The 18426-nt window shown below is 40.0% G+C and overlaps 1 protein-coding gene across 1 annotated transcript in view; it reads right to left on the minus strand.

Moving 5' to 3' along the window:
- Window positions 1–18426, minus strand: part of DDX60 (DExD/H-box helicase 60) — a 95511-nt gene that overhangs the window by 27485 nt on the left and 49600 nt on the right. Inside the window, exons 23-30 of the mRNA XM_026008101.2 lie at window positions 17388–17492; window positions 16668–16796; window positions 15245–15369; window positions 12968–13126; window positions 10014–10161; window positions 7450–7602; window positions 4797–4901; window positions 3460–3660 (exon numbers count right to left, since the gene is read on the minus strand). Coding sequence (XP_025863886.2) covers window positions 3460–3660; window positions 4797–4901; window positions 7450–7602; window positions 10014–10161; window positions 12968–13126; window positions 15245–15369; window positions 16668–16796; window positions 17388–17492 — 1125 coding nt within the window. The remainder of the gene's footprint in view (window positions 1–3459; window positions 3661–4796; window positions 4902–7449; window positions 7603–10013; window positions 10162–12967; window positions 13127–15244; window positions 15370–16667; window positions 16797–17387; window positions 17493–18426) is intronic.

The following is an 18426-nucleotide window of genomic DNA, read 5'->3' on the forward strand; positions in this document are numbered from 1 at the left end:
TAGGTGATAGGTGATAGATAGATGGTAGATAGATAATAGGTGATAGATAGATAGATAGATAGATAGATAGATAGATAGATAGATGATAGATAGATAATAGGTGACGATAGATAGATGATAGATAGATGATAGGTGATAGATAGATGATAGATAGATGATAGATGACAGATAGATGATAAGTGATATAGATAGATAGATAGATAGATAGATGATAGATAGATGACAGATAAATAGATAGATGATAGGTGATAGATGACAGATAAATAGATAGGTGATAGGTGATAGATAGATGGTAGATAGATAATAGGTGATAGATAGATAGATAGATAGATAGATGATAGATAGATAATAGGTGACGATAGATAGATGATAGATAGATGATAGGTGATAGATAGATGATAGATAGATGATAGATGACAGATAGATGATAAGTGATATAGATAGATAGATAGATAGATAGATAGATAGATAGATAGATGATAGATAGATGACAGATAAATAGATAGATGATAGGTGATAGATGATAGATAGATAGATAGATAGATAGATAGATAGATAGATGATAGATGACAGATAAATAGATAGATGATAGGTGATAGATGACAGATAAATAGATAGGTGATAGGTGATAGATAGATGGTAGATAGATAATAGGTGATAGATAGATAGATAGATAGATGATAGATAGATAATAGGTGACGATAGATAGATGATAGATAGATAGATGATAGGTGATAGATGACAGATAAATAGATAGGTGATAGGTGATAGATAGATAACAGGTGATAGGTGATAGATACTGATGTGCGGAAGGAGGGGCAGCGCTGTGTATAAGTGAAGCAGGATACAGCGCAGCACACAGGAGAAACATTTACAACTTAGAAAGGGCAACGTCAGGCTTTACTGAGAGTAACGTTAGAACCAAAACTTGAATGAGGTAAAGGAGTGAGGCTACGCACACGACTGAGAGAAGATGTTGGAAGCAAAAGAAACAGCAAAGCCCTGGTCCTCAGGCTGTAACGTGCCTTGAATATCCCTGGGGCAGGCGGTGGGCTCATGTGGGACGCAGGGAGACGTGAGTTCAGCAAGATCATCGGGAATCCGGTTCTGCAGAATCATCATAAGAAGGGGTAGGGGGCTGACCTATAAAAACTGTTTTCTTGAGACGCCCGGGGGGCTCAGTGGCTGAGCGTCTGCCTTGGGCTCAGGGTGTGATCCTGGAGTCCCGGATCGAGTCCCACATCGGGCTCCCTGCGGGGAGCCTGCTTCTCCCTCTGCCTGGGTCTCTGCCTCTTTCTCTGTGTCTCTCAGGAATAAATAAATAAAATCTTTTTAAAAAATGGTTTTCTTAAAAAAATGGTTCTCTTTATGGAACAAAATTGTTTTTTGAGAAATTATTTGGCATCCTTGATGGGCACCATAAGATACGACCTCTGCAAGACAAGGCAAAATAACATAAGGTAAATGGATAATTATGAATTGACATTTAAAAAAAATACTTTATTAACATGTGGAAGAGTGATGTAAGAAATAGTGAAGCATTTCAGGAAAATTAAAATTCCGGTAGCAGACTTAAAATCCACATGTGTATAACTACAGAGCAGAACTGAAACCGGAGAGGGCAGCAGCGACGTGAAAGATAAATTTCACATGTTCTCCCATAATGAAGAAACACATAGCAATAGAGTACAGAGAAAGAATTCTTGATTTAAAAACTATAATTTTTCCTGATAAAAAATTGGACAAATGAAAACAGAAGCAAATATCAAAGACCTAACTTAAGAAATCTCTTCTTAGTTCCAAAACCACTTGACCGTAGCGAAATGGAAATGAATTTAACATTACTGAATCGTACGCTTAAAACCGGCTAAGATGGTAATTTTACGTTATTTTTATTTTACCACAATTTTAAAAACTGATCATGAAGATTCAAAGTTCTTAGCATGCAATAACTAAAACATCCATTTTAAAAATGGCCCACAAAACAGATTTTGAAATTTAAGGATTTTTCTTAAAGATTCATATAAATACGTAGGCAGAAAAAAATCAAATTAACGACAAGAGAGTAGGAATTACGTGGCTCCTTTAGGGGAGACTAAAAGTGTCTACTCCTCTTTATTTTTTTTTATTTTATTTTTTTTTCTACTCCTCTTTAACAGTACGCTCCAGAGGAAACGAAGCCATCTTACTTTGATGTGATGAGTAGAGAAAATTCTGAGAACTTTATGTCCGTAGTTGAGCTTTTTATGTGTGAAGATTACACATAGATTTTCTTGAATATGCCAAGGCAAAGAAAATAAACCACCCCAATAAACTTCCTTAAATTTTTTTTTAAAAACTTGCTAAAAGATCTATTCTTCTCTCCTACACAGGAGTAAAAATTAAGAATGCAGAAATGGGAGAGTTTTGGTCTAAAATGATAGGTGCCTGCACTGTTAGACCAGCACCCCCAGAAGAGCCAACTCATTACGAAAGTCCTAAAAGATTCCTCGCATCAACAAACGGTATCTGAATTAATATACAATATTAAATATTAATATTCAATATACAAAAATAATGCATCTTCATAAGAATAAACATCAAATTGTTTTGTTATGAATTTTAAATCTCTCATGGTGAGATTAGACACAAAATATTCATCTCAGCGAAAATTTCAGGAAAAGTTCAAAATCATATCAACGTCTAATCAAATATATCAGTGTTTAAAAACCAAACGTACATGTGTGGCCAAATACCAAAATGATAATAAGACTGTCTTTGGATGATGAATCCTGTATGCGTTTCATCTTCCTTCAACCTTCTATATTATCTAAATATTCTTTGATGAATTTGGGTTACTTTGTGTTTTTGCAAAAAATAAACCCATCTGTTATGAAATGATCACAACTAATCATCTTGCTCCTTTTGAAAATGGAATCTAACACAGATCTTTTAAGATCTACCGCCAGGGGCAAGGGGGTGGCTCCGCGGGGTGAGCATCTGACTCTTGATTTCCGCTCAGGTCGTGATCTCAGGGTCATGAGATGGAGCCCGGAGTCAGGCTCTGAGCTCAGCAGGGCGTCTGCTTGAGGCTCTCTCTCCCCCTCCCGCTGCACCTCCCTCCCCTCATGTTCCATCTCTCTCTCTGAGTAAATAAATAACATTTTTAAAAAATCAAATCCAATCAAATCTATAGCCAGCCCTTAACTACTCTAGGACAACACCGATCCCACATGAAAAAAAAAAGTAATCCTTAATTCCAAATGCCCATTCAGCACAAATCCTGTGATTGTCAGAGGAGACAAAACTAATGATTATCCTCTCACTCTAGCCCCAACCCTCCACAATGCAGGACATTGCAAAGCGCAAAAAGCCGATGAAACTGAAAAGTCACCGCTACAGACCGCTAAGGGAAAGCCAAGCTGACCACGGCCGGGCTGGCAATGAAGACTCCACCTCCGAGAATATCAAGCGCGATACCTTGGCTTTAGCATCCTCTGGGTCGTCCGCCTTGGAAGCCAGCAGCATGAGTCGCAGGACCAGGGTGATGCCCAGAGGGAACTGTCCTCTCAGTTCAGGAACGTTGGATTTAATGAGTTTTTCTATTTTGGGCAATGGAATACCAAAGAAATATACATCTCCCATCAGGTCTTGACCTCGTCTCCCGGCTCGTCCAGACATCTGGAACCGAGAGAATCACAAGGTCAAACTCCCCTACACATTTTGTCCATCGCAGGGTGAGAAATGAGCCTTTCGCGTGGGGCTGGAGCAAGTCAGCTGCGCGTACGTCCAACCGTTAAGTAACCTGAAGCTAGAATCCAACTAAGACAGAGCTGAGAACGAGGCGGTTACCATTATTACGCCCTCGCTTCGTGTCAAAAATGGTGCTAAATATTCATATCATGGTATAAATTGGAAAGAGCACAACGGGAAGAGAAGACTGGCCCTTATTTCAGATTCACTTAGAGCTGAACTGTTTACCCCAATCCTGTCCTTCCCCACTTCCTCTCCCTTGTTCCTTCCCTACACACCGGTGTGCTGTGCCGCATCACCAGTCACCATCCAAATTGTGCACAGATTGAAGAAATACACGAGTAAGATAAAATTCAGAGATGCTACTCAGAGAAAACAAACTCTTTGTAGGAGCTGCATTAGTTCTCATCTCTTAGGTGCTCAGAATGCGCTAAATCCTTTGAACTGTTCTGATACGGGCCTCGCAACACACACCACGTGAGGTAAATATGACCATTATCTCCATGTCACGATGTGGGGATAGGAACGCGGGGCACGGAGAAACTTGTCCGTAGTCAAACACCAGGAGGGGGAAGATCCAGGACTCACACCATGACACCTTGACCCCAAAGCTCCTCATCGGCAATGTCATAACGCCCTGGCTCCGGAGCCCGACGCGATTGCAAAGGTGCCATGGGAGAGGGAGCTGGTGCAGAACACAGCCCGGGAGGAGAGAGCACAGGACAGAGGTTGGGGAAGAGGCGGGAAATAAGAGGGGTGTTCTGTGGGATGGAAATGGGGCCTGCGGGGGAATAAGGAGGAGGTGTTTGGAGAGAAGGAGAGGAGGGCATTTGGATGACAGCCTGAATGCTGGCTGATGGGCATTTGGATGACAGCCTGAATGCTGGCTGCCAGACGTGGTCCCGCGCCCTTGCGCTCGTGTGCCACTCTGCGTCCCACACTCAGAAGCGATGGGCAGGCCCGAGTGGAGGTCAAGGTGCGCCGGCCCAAGAGCAGGCCCTGGGTGCCAGCGCCTGAGGGCCGCACATGCACACGGCGACGGGAGCGTCTGCGTGTGGCAATACCTGTCTGTAATTGAGGGCATCCAGGTACATGGAGTTCTGGGCAAAAACCACGGATTTACAGGGCATATTGATTCCTAAAGCCAGTGTCCCGGTAGCTGTCACCACCTAGGAAGAGAAGAAAGGGATCCTTCACGAAATAGCATTTCAGGAGAAGGCTAACCCTGGGCTTCCCGGAGCCCCCGAAGGAGACCCCCCCCCACCCCACACACTCCCGGGGGCCACGGCCCAGGACACTGTTCTCCTGCCAAGCTCATCTGGCTGATTCAGTTCTCGGCTCAAAGGTCGAACAGAAAACCTGGGACCAGCAGAGCCACAGCAAGCACCGGCCACCGGCCGGCCACGACCCCCCGCCCTGCACACGTGTCCTCGTGGGACTGTGATGCTCAGGTGGCAGTCGTGGGTCTGCTGTCCTCCACTGGGCCCCGAGCCCTCTTGGCCACTGCATCCCCGGGGACGAGAGTCCCTGGCCGGGGACAGGTCCTCAGTGACTGTTTCTTAATGAGGGACTGAAAAGGGGATTTCTTCCTGGCGGGGCAGCAACACTTAGCAACCCGCTCCTGGGCTATTGCCTGCTTTGCCCACGACCACTTACTTGTGAAGGTTATTTCTATGGAAATTACGGATCTTGTAATAATAAGAGCAAAACAGTTTCATTTTTCCCCCAGAAGTGCCTTGACAAACTGACCAAAAAGGCACCAGGGCAAACTTTAATGATTCTTAAATGATCCAACTTTTGCTCATTTTCTCATATAATGCTGAGTATTTCATTTTTTTTTTTTAATGCTGAGTATTTCCAACGGCCCCCTCTTTCTCTTTTCATTGATTGTTTATATGCCATGGCTTCATGTCAATGTGGAATAATTTTCTGGAGTTATTCTGTAACTCAGACCTACACATCTGTGAAAATGAAACGCATACTCTATTAGCTCTTTCTAAAGCTCGTTAATGAAAACAAAAATGGGAAAAGTAAAAACGTTAAATTTATATTGTAACTAGAAGAAATACCTCTTTAGAAATGTGTTCTCTATGACAAAGCTATCACTATTTCCATATTGCCTTTTCCGGGGTGATCTAATTACTCATTTAGTAAACTGGTAGTATTTAGGCCTCTACTATTTAACGTATACTGTTTTATTTATTTTTATTTTATTTTATTTATTTTTATTTTTTATTTTTTTCGTATACTATTTTAGACACAAGACATGTCAATCAAAATAGGTGTACCTCTCTTCCTCAATGTACAAGTGTGTAGAAAATCTTGTCTCTAGTTACTGTCTTTTTCCTTAAGGATTTATTTGAAAGAGAGAGAGGGTAGGAGTGGAGGGAGGGGCAGAGGAGAGGGACAAGCAGACTCTCCGCTTAGCAGGGAGCCCGACGAGGGGGCTGCATCTAGGACCCTGGGGTCACGACCTGAGCAGAAGGCAGAGGCTTAACTGACTGAACCACCCAGGCGCCCCTCTAGTTAATGACTTTTAAAATAAATAAATAACTTATTAGTTAGGAGAAAAGCCAAGCAAAGTTGTTAATGATACATCTTAGTTTTTATCCAGATTAAAATATTACCTTTTGATTTTCTTCAACACATTATTCAAAATTAAGAAATACTTACCTACAGTATTATCCTCTCCCTCTCTCCTCCCTCCCTCCCCCTCCTTTGGCTCTCTCTTTCTCTCTTTCTCACTTTCTTTCTTTTTTTTTTTTTTTAAGATTTTATTTATTTATTCATGAGAGACACAGAGAGAAGCAGAGACCCAGGCAGAGGGAGAAGCAGACTCCATGCAGGAAGCCCCATGTGGGACTCGATCCTGGGATCCCGGGGTCACGCCCTGAGCCAAAGGCAGACACTCAACCACTGAGCAGCCTAGGCATCCCTCTTTCTCACTTTCTCACGTACACAAATATATATCAGACAAAAGAATTTGATATGGATACTTTTAAAAATTCAGGGGCTATTTTTAAATATTACTCAAGGTCTGAACTGAGATATTATATTAATTGTCCTTGTGGATTTATCCAGACTATCTGCACACACCCTCATGTAACATACTACATAAAATGTAATAAGGGCTGGCTTTCCAGCCATGTAAGGTAATCTTCGTCTTATCTGCCATCAGTGACAGGAGAGACAGCACGTAGGGGCGACTCAAATAAAAACTGCCAAGACAGGCATGAGCTCCGAGGAAGTGACACATTCTTGCTCTGACTTCAGCTATTACAGAGAAAAGATTTGACCAAAACCCTATTATAAGTGTCCTCTAAGCTCATGAAAGGATGTCTGTAACGAAGATCACATGAACAACTGGCAAAATTCCCTAGAAATTATGAATGAAAAAGCAAGGGGTTGCTGTTGCAAGATCATAATAGGCATACTTCATTCCAGAAATATCTGGAAAAGTATCTGCTTAGGGAATATTTTAATTCATGAGAAAGAGGTAATAATGAATTTCAAACCCCCTCCCTCAATTAAATAAGGTGGAAGACTATGCAGTGATATCCTGAGTTGTAAATATATATATATATATATATATATATATATATATATATATATATATATGATATAATTAGATAAGAAAGAATTGCTATTTTCCCCTTTCATGGACATTCACTTTCATATAGACACACTTCAACTTTTAGGATGAAAAAATTTACCTACCCTAATAAATCCTTTCCTAAAAAGAATCTCAACTAACTGTTTGTCTTTGAAGCTTAAAGAGCCGTGATGATATCCAATACCCCTTCTTGCCAAAGCCTTCAGCTCTGCACCTTTTCTTGTGAATTTTACTCGATCAAATACCATCCGCAAAGTCTGAAAGAAGCAAGAATATTAGGGACTTTGATCACTTATCTAAGTTGAATTTAAATCAGAATAAAATATTTAAATGAAAGTAGCAGTCATACTATGTAATAGTTTTGTTCTGTTTTTAAAGATTTTATTTCTTATTCATGAGAGACCCAGAGAGAGGCAGAGACCCAGGCAGAGGGAGAAGCAGGCTCCATGCAGGGAGCCCGATGCCGGACTCGATCCCAGGACCTTGGGGTCACACCCTGAGCTGAAGGCAGAGGCTCAACCGCTGAGCCACCCGGGCGGCCCTTATGTAATAGTTTGACTAAATGAAGCAACTGCTTGAGATTAACTCTACGTGAGAACCAAGAACATTTTATGGCAGCAACAGTAACTACAGGAAATATTCCCAAATCCTTGAACATGCTGTCTCTGTTTCACCCCACTTTAGAGATGAAAAATAGTGACAAAACAGTAAAGAAAACACCTAGCGGAGGCATGAGTATATGACCTGTCCTAGCCTGAGTGATGTCAGCTCTCTGTGGAGCCTCAAAGTTCTCCCTGGGCAGAAAAAGACTTCTCCAGGAAGGCAGAGCTGGCTTCGTACCCTGTATGGTTGGAGAGCACTTACCTCTCACTGTAAATCAGTCATAAAAGGCCTTAAACATGGCGATTCCCTAAGGAGGAAATCCACTTGTGTGGAGAGTTATATGTACAAAGATAAATACTGCGTATGAGAGAGAGAAGAAAAGAAAGGAGAAGAAAGAAAGAAGAAAGAAAGAAAGAAAGAAAGAAAGAAAGAAAGAAAGAAAGAGAAAGAAAGAAAGAAAGAAAGAAAGAAAGAAAGAAAGAAAGAGAAAGAAAGAAAGAGAAAGAAGGAAAGAAAGAAAGAAAGAAAGAAAGAAAGAAAGAAAGAAGGAAGGAAGGAAGGAAGGAAGGAAGGAAGGAAGGAAGGAAGAAAGAGAAAGAAGAAAGAAAGAAAGAAGGAAGGAAAGCAAGAAAGAAAAAGAAAGAAAGAAAGAAGAAAGAGAAAGAAGGAAAGAAAGAAGAAAGAAGAAAAAGAAAGAAAGAAAGAAAGAAAGAAGAAAGAAAGAGAAAGAAGGAAAGAAAGAAGACAGAAAGAAAAAAGAAAGAGGACAAAAGAAAGAAAGAAGGAAGGAAGGAAGGAAGGAAGGAAGGAAAAGAAAGAAAGAAAAAAAAAGAAAGAAGACAGAAATAAAGAAAGAAAAAAGGAAAGAAAGAAAGAAGGAAAGAAAGAAAGAGAAAGAAGGAAGAAAGAAAGAAAGAAAGAAGATGAAAGAAAGAAAGAAAGAAAGAAAGAAAGAAAGAAAGAAGGAAGGAAGGAAAGAAAGAAAGAAAGAAAGAAGAAAGAAAGAAAGAAAGAAAGAAAGAAAGAAAGAAAGAAGACAGAAATAAAAAAAGAGGACAAAAGAAAGAAGGAAGGAAGGAAGGAAGGAAGGAAGGAAGGAAGGAAAAGAAAGAAAGAAAAATAAAGAAAAAGAAAGAAGAAAGAAAGAAAGAAGACAGAAAGAAAAAAGAAAGAGGACAAAAGAGAGAAAGAAAGAAGGAAGGAAGGAAGGAAGGAAGGAAGGAAGGAAGGAAGGAAGGAAGAAAGAAAGAAAGAAAGAAAGAAAGAAAGAAAGAAAGAAAGAAAGAAAGGAAACCCTAAGTATCCAAAAGCAAGAGATACTTCAGTTGTTTAGTCATCCATGCAATGGAATATTGAGGAGATACTCATATGATGATGTAAATTTATGCTTATTAAAAAGGAAGAGACTGTGTAGTTTACCAAAAAAAAAAAAAAAAAAAGTATACAGTAGAACTGTGTGTGTACATAGTCCCCAATTAAAAATGTATGAAAGGTTCATCCAAAGGGCAGTGATTCCTTCTGATTGATGCTATTGCTTTTATTATTACTAATTTGTATTTTCAACTTCATCGACCTTAAGCCTGGATTATTTTCATTTAAAAAATTTTGAGGAAAAAAATGGCATACCACTTTTTAGATATTTCAATGTCTCTTTGGTGGAATGTACTAACTATGATGTAGACAGCTTCTGATTTTGACAAATTCATTATTTAAAGAGTATTGAACCACATGTACCCAAATATTCGAATGAGGCATGTGGGATGGAAGTGTAGAATTCAGGATGTGAAAAAGCCTTTCTATGAAAGAATAAATAATAAAAGGACAGACCCGCTCCGGGATTAATGGTTAACAAGCAAGAAATAATCTATAAAGCCAGATCCTGTCCTTTCTAGATACGCTCTGCTCTGTAGAGCCCTCGAGTTACATGTAGCTAGGAGGTCACACACAGAGATCTCTGTTCTGCTGGAGATCGCATTCAGTTATTACATTCAACACTGTCTACAACTGAGAGATAATGGCTGATGAGTGACATCATTTCCCGGAGTATTTCATTCCGAGAGCTGACCTCAGCATCTATCGCTTTTTGATTAGCATATGTGCACTCCTCAGGGATTTCCAGGTTCTTCTTTAGAATCTTGAGTAGATTATTATGTTCAGCTTCACGTATTAGCTCTTGATCCATTTTTCTGGGATTTTTCTGGCTTCTCTCATCTCTGTTCATAAAGATAAGTTTTAAGTAATAAATAGTCAGATTCAGCTACCATCGTGAGCCCAGGGCTTCCCAGACCCCCTCATCACCCAGACATTCGCTCCCACATACATCTGTACTGCTTTGATTCAGACTTCTACTGCACTTCCTCTAATGCACTCCCCTATTAGCCTCTGGGACTGGTGGTCCTTCGGTAGACGTTTCGCCTTGTACCCATATTTTCCTTGAATGTTCCCTTTCGTCTCTGCTGCAAGTAGCCTTCTAACCAAATCTAGTTCTCCTCAGACGACCTCTGTTGCTACAGTGGTGATCGTTTTCTCTGTCTCAGCCTTCGTGACATCAGGCTTGGAGGTAAGGTAGGTGTCTCCCTTGCTCCACATTGCCAATTTCAGGCCACTGTACCTCTCCCCTTGTGGTAAAGGCTGTGACAGCTCTGAGTTTGGTTGTTAAGCAAGGGCTTTCAGCACCACCATTCCCTGGAGAAGTGTCCTTAACTGACAAGAGCTTCCTAGAAATGCCTGCGAGGTTACAACCTCTCTTGGGAGAGAGGAAGAGTCTACAGCCAGTAATTGACTAATATGAGGTATAGAAATCAGCCCCCTGGGCCCAGGCTGGGACATTTTGTGATGCTCCCAGATCTCCCTATTGGACCAGGACCAGCCAATGTTCCAGAAAAACTCACATCCATGCATGTTTTCTTTGCTTTCTCTCTCCCTCTCTTTTTTTTTCTTCCTTCACTCTCCTACAGGTCCTTCATAAGTGGAACCTTTCAATAAATCACTTACACAGATATCTCCATCTCAGGGCGTACTACTAAGGAATCTTCCCTCAGACACTGTTGCATAAACCCTGGCTGTGTCATCAGACCATATTGTCCATTACCTGTCAATGTAACAGCCTTTTATACCCAGCTCACTTACTTTTCTTTAATTTTTTTTTTCACATTGTGTCCTAGCTGTGAATATAAGACAACTTCAAAATGATAAGAAGAGCTCAGTGGTATCCCATCACTAAGAGTTTCCCCCTCCAAATAACATCACCCTTAACTCAAGGGAGAATGATGTGACTATGGAAAGGCCTGGCCCTAATGTTTGCAGACCATGGGGCAAAGTACTAATGGAGGCCCACATATTGTTGTTTAACTACTGGTTTTAAATCAAAGTAACAAACTGTCAAATAAAATATATTCTCTCCTTCTACCTTGACACATATAGCTCCATAATAATATGGAATTTAAAAGGGTGAGAATGAGCTCTGGGTGGCTATGCCTCCCAAGATCCACTGACTCCTAATATTATAGGAATAGTTACAGATAGAAGAGGGAGGGCCAGAGGGGAACCCTCCAAAACACAAGGCTCAAGATAAGATCCCCTCTTACCCTCCATATAATGGTGGTACTGAACAAGATATTAAAACATCCTTTATATTTTTATATTTGAACTGTTGGTCACTAATCCATTTGGAAATGATGGCTCCCAGTGGCCTGAAGAAAGGTCGCCTAGAGATCAGCTCCTGAAAAGGCTTATACTACCGATGCTGTCCCTGTCTGGGCTCTTCACCTCCCACTACTTCCAAGAAAACATCACAATAAGCAGAGGGAAGATAAGAAAGGTCAGCAGCAAAGTACAGCTTGCTCTAGAGCTTGAGAAATCTGACTCAGAGAAGTTCTAAAAGCTGTGTCTACTTTGAAAAAAATATCGGAGTTTGATTGCTCGGAATCATTTAAAAATATCTTACCTTCCAAGCAATATGCTGAGCATTGCGGATAAAAAGAGGAAAATATTGATAATGTAGGAAAAAGAAAGACAAGTGAAAAATAACAGTAATGCATCATAATAATTGATCTACTAAACACTGAAAGCGTAACAAGAACACAGGGAAAAAAAGATTACTAAATTTAGGGAATTACAGTAAGATTCAGAGGAGAGAGCAAAATTATGAGTGTAAGCTTTGGGGACAATCAGAAAAGAGTGCACTTAAGGCAGATGGGCCAGATCATGTGCAAACATAGAGGTAGAAGAACAGGTCATGTAAGGAGAACCGTCATGCTGAATATGGGTAGAGGGGAGTGGTAGGGAGTAAAATGGGAAAAGTCATGGCAAAGCCCCAAACCTGTTGGCATACAGCAACAGCCAAAATGAGAAGAAAGAATACTGAACATGGAATAATTTAATCAATCAGAGCAACTGTTAGCTACGCTGGAGGGTAGTGAACCCCCAGGCTCTGGAGTCTGAAAAGAAGACCCCTGCAGTCATTCAAGGAAGACTCATAATGAGCATCTACCCCGGGTGGCAACTACAGAAGGAGGCAACTACGGGGAGACCATGAACTCGGAGGACCAGAGCTGTCAGGATTCTGCATGAGAACAGCAGGGAAGAGGAGTCAAAAGCAAAGTTCTCAACCATAAAACTGACATTGCTGTCAGTTCTCAAATCCCTCAGATGTTCTCGTAGGTGACCGTGATGCTAAATCCCTGTTGTGATCCAAGACACGACGCCTTCCGACCTTGTTCTGAGGACTGACCCAGAGCTGGAGGCGCGACTATGGCAGGTAATAACCCCCCACGCTCACAGGCTGTGGTCCAGCCGCCCGGGAGCCCTGAAAGACACTCGTCTATGCAGCTAAGGTATATGCATATGAATAGCATCACCACCAGTCTTTACCCCATTCTCCCACCCAAACTTACACGATTTGCAAAGAAGTCCAGGCAGTTACTAGAACTTCTTTGTAGCACATTCAATGCATCTTTCTGACTGGACTTGTGAAGTACTTTGACCTTTAACCACTAATTCATTTTGTTAAATACTTACATGGTCTTTTGTCTCTCGATGGATTTTTTGATTTTTCGAATTTTGTTAATCACGTCATGGGCCTCTTTATCAGCTCTGGGAGGCCTTTTTATTGCTTGCTTTCGCACCAGGAAATTCCTCAAGCTTGCAGCCCTTCCTTCTACATCTCCTAAGTTGAATCTACGAATAAATGAAAAGACCGCTTACCTTGGAAACCATTTCATCAATAAAATCTAAATCATATTTCCATCTACTGTTCACATCCTGACATATACCTGGTGAGTTCTTAATATCCACCTTTAGGAGTTTTATCCCGAATAGGCACACAGGGTGCCTGGGTCTGCAGACTCCTTATTAATTACCTTCTATTTTTTTTAAATAAATTAATTTTTTATTGGTGCTCAATTTACCAACATACAGAATAACACCCAGTGCTCATCCTGTCAAGTGCCCCCCTCAGTGCCCGTCACCCATTCACCCCCACCCCCCGCCCTCCTCCCCTTCCACCACCCCTAGTTCGTTTCCCCGAGTTAGGGGTCTTTTTCTTCTCTGGAACCAGTAAGCTCCCCTCCTTGCTGCAGACCTTACCCCGAGGCAACAACCAGAGCCCATGGAGATTTTTCCTGTAAATGTACTCAGATACTCCACAGGTAAAGGAGAGAGAACAATGGATTTTCCCTATTTACGTACAGAAAAGAGATCGCTCCTTCCCCAAAACAAGATGAGAAAAAGAAGTTTAAAAACAAAAAAATATATATGCTCTTCTGCTGATTTGTGTTATTGTTGTAGTTGCTCTTGTATTAATTCCACTCATCTTGAGGTCAAAGGCCTTAGCATTATATAAAAATATGTAAGTTCAGATTTCACAAATCTTTTGTGAATTTTAGGGATTCCTTTGTGGTTTTTTTTCATTTTACTGAAATCTAATTGACATGTAACATTCTATAAGTTTAAGGTATACAACACGATATATTTGATACACATGTGCACCACAAAGTGATTACCAATACAACATTAGTTAACACATCCATCACCTCCGCGTAGTTGCCTTTTGTGTATTAGTGTGAAAAGATTTAAGATCTACTCTTTTACTAACTTTGAAGTAGATAGTACAGTATTCTGGGTCAGCAGACTCCAGTCTACTGCTTTCTACAGAATTGTGTTTCTTTCTAAAATATGTAGCCATGCTCTAAAGTAAAGTAGGTGAGCTGTGTAACTTTTGGTACAAGTTACACAGTTTTGGTACAACTACCAAAAGTTCAGAAATTTTTTTCCTTGTGCCAACAAAAAAAAAGGTAAAAGGATTGCTATCTCCAAAAGTTCCAAACACAGCCATACATCCAATTACCATCATTATTTTAAATATACATCACAAATAATGACCCCCTACTACATGTCTGTTACATATAAACAAGTTTCATTAAACTTTGCCAGCTGAGCAAAATTATGTAGCTTTATTGGTTGATTGATTGATTGATTGATTGATTGATATCTGTAGCCTGTTTAAGCTTCTATGGCTGAAAGTAGTTTGAAATTGTCTAAAGTAAAAAAAGCATTTTATTCTGATCCCAAACTATGTGATCAAAGTTAATCCAGGATATAGTGTTACCTATGTAGTGATTTTATTTAGGTATAATTAAGGTATAGAATATATATATAATATATATACCTTAATTATATATAATCATATATAATTATATATATTATATATAATATATATAACTTAATTACAAATATAATATAGATATTTATACATATATATATAGGTATATTTAAGTATATAATTTATACCTCACCCAAACTGGATGATTACATTCAATTTTAAGCTATTTTCACGCTATAGCATATATATATGTTAGCAAGATTGTGTCTCTAAGTTACAGTTCTCTTAACTTTAAATTAAAAACAATAAAATATACCACCAACAAATACGCTAGCATGTTGTAAGGATACTCTAATTCTACTTGTGTGTGTTAACATTCAATTTATTTTGCCAAGAATCTCATTATTTACTGGAAATTTACAAGACCTAAATAAAAATATAATAGTTTGTAGTATGAAGATAACCAAAAAAAATAGAGTAGGAAACTATTTAAAGATGGTAATTTGTAATAGCACCAGTAAAAATATTTTTTTTAAGAACTGAACTAGGAAGGTATATCTTTTAAATATGCTTTCTGATAAGTGAACACCAGAAATAGTTATGAATATTTTATTACAACAGTGAATTTGTGTAATTTTCCTCAACAGAACAAGCTTCATTCAAATTACAAACAAAAACAAATTAAAATGACTTACAAAAAAAACAATGCTGGTAACTTTTCCATTTTCCTTAGCTTTTCAACGAGAAGTGGAAACATGCCGACTGTGTTTTCTGAACTAAAAACTGAATCAGGACAAAGATTCTTCAGAACTGTTTTGGCCTGTAGCAATGAATTAAAAATCACTAGTTTTGAATTCTGCATAATAAAGAAAGGAACTACCACTTTCAGCTAAAATATTTTCATAGTTGTCTAGTCTGTGTTTCTGTGCTTCTTTAAGATAAAATAGAATAACAAAATAATTATGAAAATGTAAACTTTTGTAGAGAATGACCAAAGATATATGCAAATCAATGCACCAAAGAACAACAAAAAGACTAGTCTATATACATGCACACATCTATGCAACTTAACATGCAATCATGTAAGGCAACATAATCAGGCCGAAAGAGCTCGCTCAGTAAATGATGCCGGTGCCACTACTGCAAAAGGTGCGGTAAATCAGTTTCTCTCCATGCCGGGTATAAAAACCACTTTCAGATATGTTTTGAACGCTTTTAAACAACAAAAATAAATGGAAGGAAATGTAAATTAATTATGCTTCTGAGTGGAAAGAGATTTCCTAAATTAAAATGTAATGGGAAAAAACCTCAAATGGGAAAAGTCTAGCACATGTCACTCACCAGAAATGAGAAACCTCAATGTGTGACAACAAAACAAACTTCAAAATATAAAGACCATCATCAACTTACTTAACATAAATATGCAAAACTTATGACTCCAGGTTAAGGTTCTAAGACACCAATAGTTCCTACAAATTGAAATAAAAATCATAAAATAAAATTTAAAAAAAATCCCTTCGGGCTCCTGGGTGGCTCCGTAGGCTAAGCGTCTGCCCTCAGCTCAGGCCATGATCCCGGGGTCCTGGGACCAAGCCCGGCACGGAGCTCCCTGCTCAGTGGTGAGTCTGCTGCTCTTTCTCTCTCTCCCTCTGCTCCTTGCCACTGCTCGTTCTCCTCCTATCTCTCAGGTAAATAAAATATTTTTTTAAAAAGAAAGAAAGAAAGAAAAGGGGAAGACAAAAAGATCCCAAGACAAACATGACAAAGGAGTAAAGAGTGCTTCGGAGCTACCACTACTGTGACTTCAGTCTCTCTGCTGTCAAGGCACCAACACTGACCGCGGATGCCGGCGCCCCTGTTCTGGTCCCATTATGGAAGGGGGCTTCTGCTGCACGCTTCGGAAAGCCAGAGGATTAAGCAAAGAGCAATTTCCTCTTCCCCCTTCTATCCTATCTCAAAATCCCTAGACCTCCAGTTCAACATAAAACCCTAAAGTGAACATTGAAGACTAAACCAATAGCAGTAATGATGATGATGATGATATTGGCGATGGCAACGTAAGTCAAGAAAACAAAGAACATAGGGTTTTGCCAAAAAAAAAAAAAAAGTGAAAATTACCTCCTCGGCATGGCCATTTTTAACCCAACTGGTTAATTCTGCCTTTAAGCTCTCTTCGTATTTTCTGGCATCCAACTTTCTAATGACTATTTTATCCTTAAAATGAATGAATTTCTCCGGATCCAACTCCTTGAAAAGAAATGCCACAGAATCAAACAAAAAAAACATGCAGGAAAATCCAAAGATGTTTCTCAATTATGCATTTAATTAACAGAATTACAAGCTCCTTGAGAGTACAGATTACTGAAGGTCTTCTAACCCCCCGCGCCCCCCCCCCAAGTTTCCCGGACGAAACCTAATAGGATGAATGAACTCTTCAAAGGAAGAATGCAGAGCAAAACCACGCAGAAGATGAAAACAGACAGCACGTAGGGCCTAAGGAGGGAAGGGCAGTGCGATGAGAGAATAAAGGAATATGAATCCAAGACGTAAAAGGAGACTAAAATATTCTAACATCCCAGAAATTGAAAAAAAGAAATATTTTCAGGGATTCCGTGGCATTTTACCCCACTAAAGTGAAACACAAAATATTAGCAAGAAGCATGTCTGAGAAGGGGTCATTTTATTTCGGAAAAAATCGATCAATAATTTTAGAAGATGAGAGGCACAGGATCGGAAGGGGTGAGACTTTATCCTTCTGAACAACGATGTCACCATCCACTATAATAAAACTAATAAAACTAATTCTAATTTCTAATGAAATGTGTAATTATTACGTACCTGGGCCCTGGGCCAGCTCTCCCAAAACTGAAGCATGGTATCATAAAGCTGGACCGTTTCTCGAGGGGAAAGGGTCAGGTCACGAGGGAATCCGTACTTTTCGATCTAAATTTCAAATAAAATTTAAGAGTTTCATATCCTTTCATATTATCTCATGTTCTGTGATTTGTACCATGAACCAGTGTGACCTCTTGGCCCGGGAGAGCCTCTGTTCAGGGACTAAAACCTTATCTCGTTTTTGAAACAGGAACCAGGAATATTGAAGTGGGGAAGACCCAGGATTGAGAACAGGACTGCTGGGTGTGTGCCCTTGGGAAAAACTGCCCCCCCCCCCCCGGGGGCACCTGCGGGCGGTGGGTTAAGGTTGCCCCGGGCTGGGGTCGGGCTCCCAGGGCCCGGGAGGGGGGCCTGCTTCTCCCTCCCCTCCCTGCCTCTGCGCTGTCTCCCGATCTCTGTTGCTATCTCTTGCCTCTCAAATAAATAAATGAAATCTAAAAAAAAAAAAAAAAGAGAGAGAGAGAGAGACACTGAAAAAGATATTTTCCTAGCCACTGACATAACGCACTCAGAAAACCAATAAATCATCAACTTCAAGCACATCTTCCAATCCTAATCTTTGGAAAACAACTTGTGTAAGTTTCCTGATACTCCCCCAACTGGCTAACAAAGATCCCTGGCGCTTACTTTTCAAGTGCGACACAATCTGCCTTTGGCCCCAATTTGCAGCTCCAAGACCCCAGATGAATACCTCTCTTTCGGCTCCTGTTCTTCCCTTTTCCTCAGTCAGCAGCCTCAAAGTCACTACCAGGAGCCCAAAGACACTGAAAACAGCACTAAACTAAAACGTTCAAAGGGTGATAAGTGCTGACTATAAACAAAACACTAAGCAAGAGCTTGACTGATTTTGTAAAAAAAAAAAAAAAAAAAAAAATCCACCAAAAAGTGTTTGCATTATTTCCTAAAACATTTTAATTGGGCTCATTCTCTATAAACTGCCTCTGCACGTCCAATCAGAGTGGCGGAAGCTAAAAGATGGGCG

This window comes from Vulpes vulpes, chromosome 10 (assembly GCF_048418805.1).
Source record: "Vulpes vulpes isolate BD-2025 chromosome 10, VulVul3, whole genome shotgun sequence".
NCBI lineage: Eukaryota > Metazoa > Chordata > Mammalia > Carnivora > Canidae > Vulpes > Vulpes vulpes.